Here is a 6,000-nt window from a genome sequence, read left to right on the forward strand (position 1 = left end):
TTTTTTTGTTGTGATGCTTGCTGCTGCACAATGGTGCCCCATAGTTGTGTCCAATGTTTCTATATTTTTCATGTACATGTTATAATGGTTTTCTTTCATGTTGTAGACCATGAAATAGCAACTGATTTACAGTTGAGATTCAGGTTCACAAAATCTAAAATTATAAAATAATAAACCTCACAATTGAGCGTTTAAACCAGGGGTGAGCCAGAAGTATAAATTATGATATTAATTTAAAACTGGGTTATGTGGGTGGATTTTCGCATTGATCTGAACAAAAACTACAGACTGGATTGAAAATGAACATTCATTCTCTGCCAGTAGGAGGCGCTTTTGGAATGTCAGAAATATAGAATGAGAGGTGTAAAAAAAATATAGCCTCTATTGACGAGGAAAATCCACTGATGAGTTACCAGCGTAAGCCTGTGTGCAAAAGGCTGTCTAATTCTAAACTTTAAAATACATTTACTTTTAGTTATTTTAACTACAAATTTAAATAAAATTGAAAAAAATAATGAAAAAAAGGCAATTATACATTTACACACATTATATCAACCAAAAAAGTAACTGTGTCCTCTACTTGGTTCTTTCTCATGAGCAAGCGGCGTTTAAAACAATTATAAACTTATACACACCGTTTCTCAGTATTTAATTACAGCTTCAGATGCATAAGATTTTCATCTCCCTCAAGCAGGGTACACAAAAAGCACGTTCAACTCCGAGTCTCAGACGGTTGTCGTGGTAACAACCACCGTAAACAGCAACCATTCGCATGCCAGCACTTAATGAGCATATCCTATATGAAAAGCATTTTAGGGGGCCCTTGGCTTTTGGGTGCCCAAGGCGGTTGCCTACCTTTGCCTAATGGGTAAGTCCACCCCTGTTAATACAGTCCATGCCAGTTTCAAACCCATAAAACTGGATTTTCCTGAACAAAGCTTTTCTTACCATATTGAAGAAATGGATTAGATGTTGTAACGGAAGAGGTCTGATGCAACAGGATAGTATATCAATCAAGTTTATTTGGTCAAAGAGAGTACGGGTGTAGGATTCAGGTGAGGACACGGTGAGTGTATAGTTCGTAGAACAGTTTAAAGGATATGATGAGTGGAATGATCAGAGTCCTTTCTTTGACAGGAGCTGGAATGCACACACACCTTAGCGATCCAGGAACAGGAGACACTAAGAGGAACACAGGAGGTAAGTAATGCAGGAAGTATTCAAATGGAAGCAGTAGTAAAGTCAGAGAGTCCTCTACGCGTGTACGAGACCGGACAATGAGGGTGACTGAGGTGTGTGCTTTTATGCAGGCTGGTTGATGAGGTGCTTGATTGGTGACAGGTGCAGGTGCTCAGTTGATAGAGATCGTTGTGATTGGGTGGTGGTGGAGCCTGGCCGATCTATTACAGTACCCCCTCCCCTCCACGGCCTGCTCCTGAGGGCCGAAAACCCCAACGTCGTGGTGGTCTACCTCTGCCCCGAGGTGCTGGCTAATCAGGATGGGCAGCATGGAACTCAGACATTAAGGCGGGGGTCTAATATATCGGTCCTAGGTACCCATGAGCATTCCTCGGGTCCATATCCTTCCCAGTCTACGAGGTATTCCAGCTGACCACCACGGCGCCGGGACTGCAGAATTTCCTTCACCTTGTAGACTGACCCCTCATTCAGGATCAAGGGAAGAGGGGGTTTCCTTCATCTGGCCAGGCTCTATGGGGAGAGAGACAGGTTCATGGTGAGGCTTTAGCAGAGATACGTGGAACGTGGGATGAATTCTGTACTGTGAGGGGAGTTTGTAGGTGACCGGGTTTACTTGTTCTAGGATGGTGAAGGGGCCAATAAATCTGGGACTGAGCTTCCTACAGGGCAGGCGCAGTTTGATGTCCCGAGTTGACAGCCATACCTTCTGACCTGGTTGACAGAGAGGTGAAACACCAACCTTCGAAGGCCCGTGGCCGTCTTCTGCCTGCGCATTGCCTGTTGGAGATGGTGGTGAGCAGCGTCCCAGATCCTCTCGCTTTCCCGGAACCAGTAGTCCACCGCCGGAACATCAGAAGGTTCCCCGGACCAGGGGAACAGTGGAGGCTGGAACCAGAGGATGCACTGGAAGGGAGTGAGACCAGTAGAAGGCTGTCGCAGGGAATTCTGGGCGTACTCGGCCCAGCCCAGGAACTGGTTCCAGGAATCCTGGTGGCCATGGCAGAAGGTTTGCAGGAATCGCCCCACCTCTTGAATCTTCCTCTCCATTTGACCATTCGACTGTGGATGATATCCGGACGAGAGGCTTACAGTCACACCTAGGAGTTGAAGAAAGCATTCCATACTTTTGAGATAAACTGATGTCCCCGGTCTGAGACGATGTCTTTGGGAATGCCATAATATCGGAAGACCTTGTTGAAGAGAAGCTCAGCAGTTTCCAGTGCAGTGGGGAGACCTCTGAGGGGCAGAAGGCGACATGACTTTGAGAAACTATCAACTATTACCAGGATGCATGCGTTACCTTCAGAGGGTGGCAGGTCAGTGACAAAGTCCACTCCTAGGTGTGACCAGGGGCGATTTGGCACTGGTAAAGGAAGGAGTTTGCCAGATGGTAAGTGGTGCGGGCTTTTGGACATGGCACAGTCTGGACATCCTTGCACGAACCTTCTCATGTCCCTTGCCATATTGGGCCACCAGAAGCGATCTCGTAGCAGCGAGAGGTGCCCCGAGAAGAGTGAATCAGTGGGGTGCGTTGTGTTCGTGGTACATACTGGCATCCTGGAGGACAGCCCGGCGGATTTTTGGGAGCTGTGTTTGAGGCTACGGAGGGGGAATTTCATTCAATGGGACTGATGATCTTTGGTGGGAGGACACTCTCCGGTTCTTCTGGACCTTCCACATGACTGTGAATACGTGACAAGGCGTCTGCCTTGACGTTTCTGGGACCAGGGTGGCGGTGCCGGTGATGGTAACGATGCCGGTGGATTCAGAAGGACGCGTCGTAGTGAGTCTATGAGCTCCTGAAACAGATCGGGGTGACTCATCTGTGCCGTCGGTGTTGGTCCGGTCTTCTGTAACGGAAGAGGTCTGACGTAACAGGTTAGTATATCAATCAAGTTTATTTGGTCACAGAGAGTACGGGTGTAGGATCCAGGTGATGACACGGTGAGTGTATAGTTCGTAGAACAGTTTAAAGGATATGATGAGTGGAATGATCAGAGTCCTTTCTTTGACAGGAGCTGGAATGCACACGGAATGCTCAGTGATTCAGGAACTAGGAGGAACAGGAGACACTTGGAGGAACACAGGAGGTAAGTAATGCAGGAAGTATTCAAATGGCAGCAGTAGTAAAGTCAGAGAGTCCTCTACGTGTGTATACGAGACCGGACAATGAGGGTGTCTGAGGTGTGTGCTTTTATGCAGGCTGGTTGATGAGGTGCTTGATTGGTGACAGGTGCAGGAGCTCAGGACTCAGGTGATAGAGATCATTGTGATTGGGTGGTGGTGGAGCCTGGCCGATCTGTTACAGATGTGAATTTAAATAAATTATTTGGCTAGAGTCTGAGAAACCTCAAGGGTACTTTAATAGCTTGAAAACATACCTACCATTTAATTATCATGTTTATACTCAATGACTTAAGATAATCTTATGAGAACATACAAACACCATTTCAACTTCATAACATGCTCCAAAATACTTTGCATTACTTCATATGGGGTCTCATAAATACATTTTCACATCTTCTGATTAGTGCACAGTGCACACCAGTATTAGTTTAGTACAACTGAGATACTATTGTAATTTTATTAATATTTTGAACAAATTTTTTTTATATGTTCTCCTTTACATTTTAGTTACATTTTAGTAATTTTGTTGTGTTTTTGACTTTTTTTAATATATCAATATAGTTTTTATATTTACATTTATTTCAGTTAATATGTATTTTATTTGTGCCCTTTTTATGGTTTACTACAATACTGTAGTATAATATCTGTAATAACCCTGGTTTACAACACAGTATAGTTTATTTCATTTCATATATATATATATTTATTTATTTTTTGCAATGTTTTTTTGTTGTGTTTAAACAGACCCCGGGCAGAAACACTACTAGAATACTAGAATGAATACCAGTTACATTTCTGTGAAATGCATGCCTACTTTTTAGTAAAATCTTTAAAAAAAATTCTGTCTGTTGGATTTTGTTTACATCGAAAGAACATATTAAAAGCATCTGAAAGGGAAATTAAGAGGTTAAATATTGTTATTGTTTTCACACATCTAGGTCTGGGACACTAAACATAAAAACAGTGAATACGCTATCTTGAATCCAAAGCAAAGATTCCTCTCGTGTTGGGCATAAATTACACAACTAAATAAAATCAGAGGTAAAAACTAATAAGGCATATGTACTTTTGATATATGTGGATGTTAATAAACTAGACTGATTATTTCTGCATTAGAGTCTCGTTATGTAAGATGCCTTGCTTAATTATTTTCGCAGAAATTAATCACAGATTAAATGCATCTTGCAAACCTTGTCTGGGATTATAAACAGATTTTTGCAGGGGGAAAAAACACTGCGGTGCAAAAATTGCAATATGTAGGGCATCATATGGGGGATAAGGATTAAACATCATGCAGAATCCTGCTTACAGTGTATTCATATTAAAGTTGAGATACATGCAAAATACAAGCAATGTGATATTACCTACCTTGGTGAGCTGTGATATTTTTTTACTCATCTTCAGGTGCAGATCTTGAGTGTATTCCATGGTCAACGCAGATTCGTAGAGTAGATGGCTGGATGTGGAGGATGGACTGGTGCCTGATGCAGAAGCAGAAGCAGCGGCAGCAGCGGGAGGATTGATGCCCGGAGCAGCGCTGTACGGCGGCTGCCAGCCCGTCCCCGTCGCCATCTTCACCCAAACCCTTCGCAAACAGGTTAAGGATGATCCTGCGCCATCAGTATACCTGTCATCCATATGAATTCATGTAAACCCATTATGCTGTTTCTCTATACGTGCCGAGCTGCGACTGTTCACCTGACTCTCCACACAATCAATATTCTTAGCGTCTGATATTAGCGCTACGTGACAGATGTGGTTGTTATTGGTCTACATCAGTCAGTCATCAGTGGCGGGAACCGAATGACAATGAACTGAGCGCTAAAATGTAACATTCGAGCATCATCACGTTCACGCACTGTGGCGGATGCGGCGCGAGGAGAGAGAGTTGTAAACGACGTCAGAGCTGTACGGTTACCTCACACACTGCTTTTCTGCTGCAGACACGTGATGTAAATACAAACCTGCCTATGGGTTACAGACAAAACAAAGAGCAACGCGACACACCAACAAGTGTAGTTTGCTCATGTTAGGAGTGATGCGTTGTTAGTCGTGTGTATACAGGCAATAATATAATATATTTTATATTTGTGTAATATAATTTTACATTTACATTTAGCAGACGTTTTTATCCAAAGCGACTTACAAATGAGGACAATGGAAGCAATCAAAATCAACACAAGAGCAATGATATACAAGTGCTATAACAAGTCCCAGTTAGCTTAACGCAGTACACGTAGTAATATAAATATAATATTCTGGTGTATTTGAGGAGTATTGTATAGTTGTGTGTATACAGGCAATACTATTACACAACGTATTTTATATTAATATATATCCAAATATAAAATTCTGGTATGTGTAGACTTTATTCTTTTATTAACATTTTTATATAAATGTATCTGATTAATATAACTCATGTTTGTTTTTAACAAGGCTATGTAATTGTTTTGACTATTATCTTGACTACATTAATGAACTGAGACACGTTACATGTGTGTGTGTGTAAAATTCATATTATATATGTATATATATAGTATATATTTTAATATTTATAATTATTTGTTTTTGTCGTTTTATATAAATTTATCTGACAATATTATTATATTATATTGTAGTGTATATGGAGCATATTCTCTTTATTATGGTCTTAATATATTTTATTTGATTAAA

At 41.6% G+C, this 6,000-nt stretch overlaps 1 protein-coding gene across 1 annotated transcript in view; it reads right to left on the reverse strand.

Annotated features, from left to right (window-relative positions):
* The window catches only part of fam184aa (family with sequence similarity 184 member Aa), a 34,872-nt gene extending 29,686 nt beyond the window's left edge, over nucleotides 1-5,186 (reverse strand). The window contains exon 1 of the mRNA XM_016269671.1: nucleotides 4,696-5,186. Coding sequence (XP_016125157.1) covers nucleotides 4,696-4,965 — 270 coding nt within the window. The 5' untranslated portion in view covers nucleotides 4,966-5,186. The remainder of the gene's footprint in view (nucleotides 1-4,695) is intronic.
* Between the last annotated feature and the right edge of the window lie 814 nt (nucleotides 5,187-6,000).

The sequence above is a fragment of the Sinocyclocheilus grahami genome, unplaced genomic scaffold (genome assembly GCF_001515645.1).
Source record: "Sinocyclocheilus grahami isolate Dianchi unplaced genomic scaffold, SAMN03320097.WGS_v1.1 scaffold54.1, whole genome shotgun sequence".
In the NCBI taxonomy this organism is placed as follows: Eukaryota; Metazoa; Chordata; class Actinopteri; order Cypriniformes; family Cyprinidae; genus Sinocyclocheilus; species Sinocyclocheilus grahami.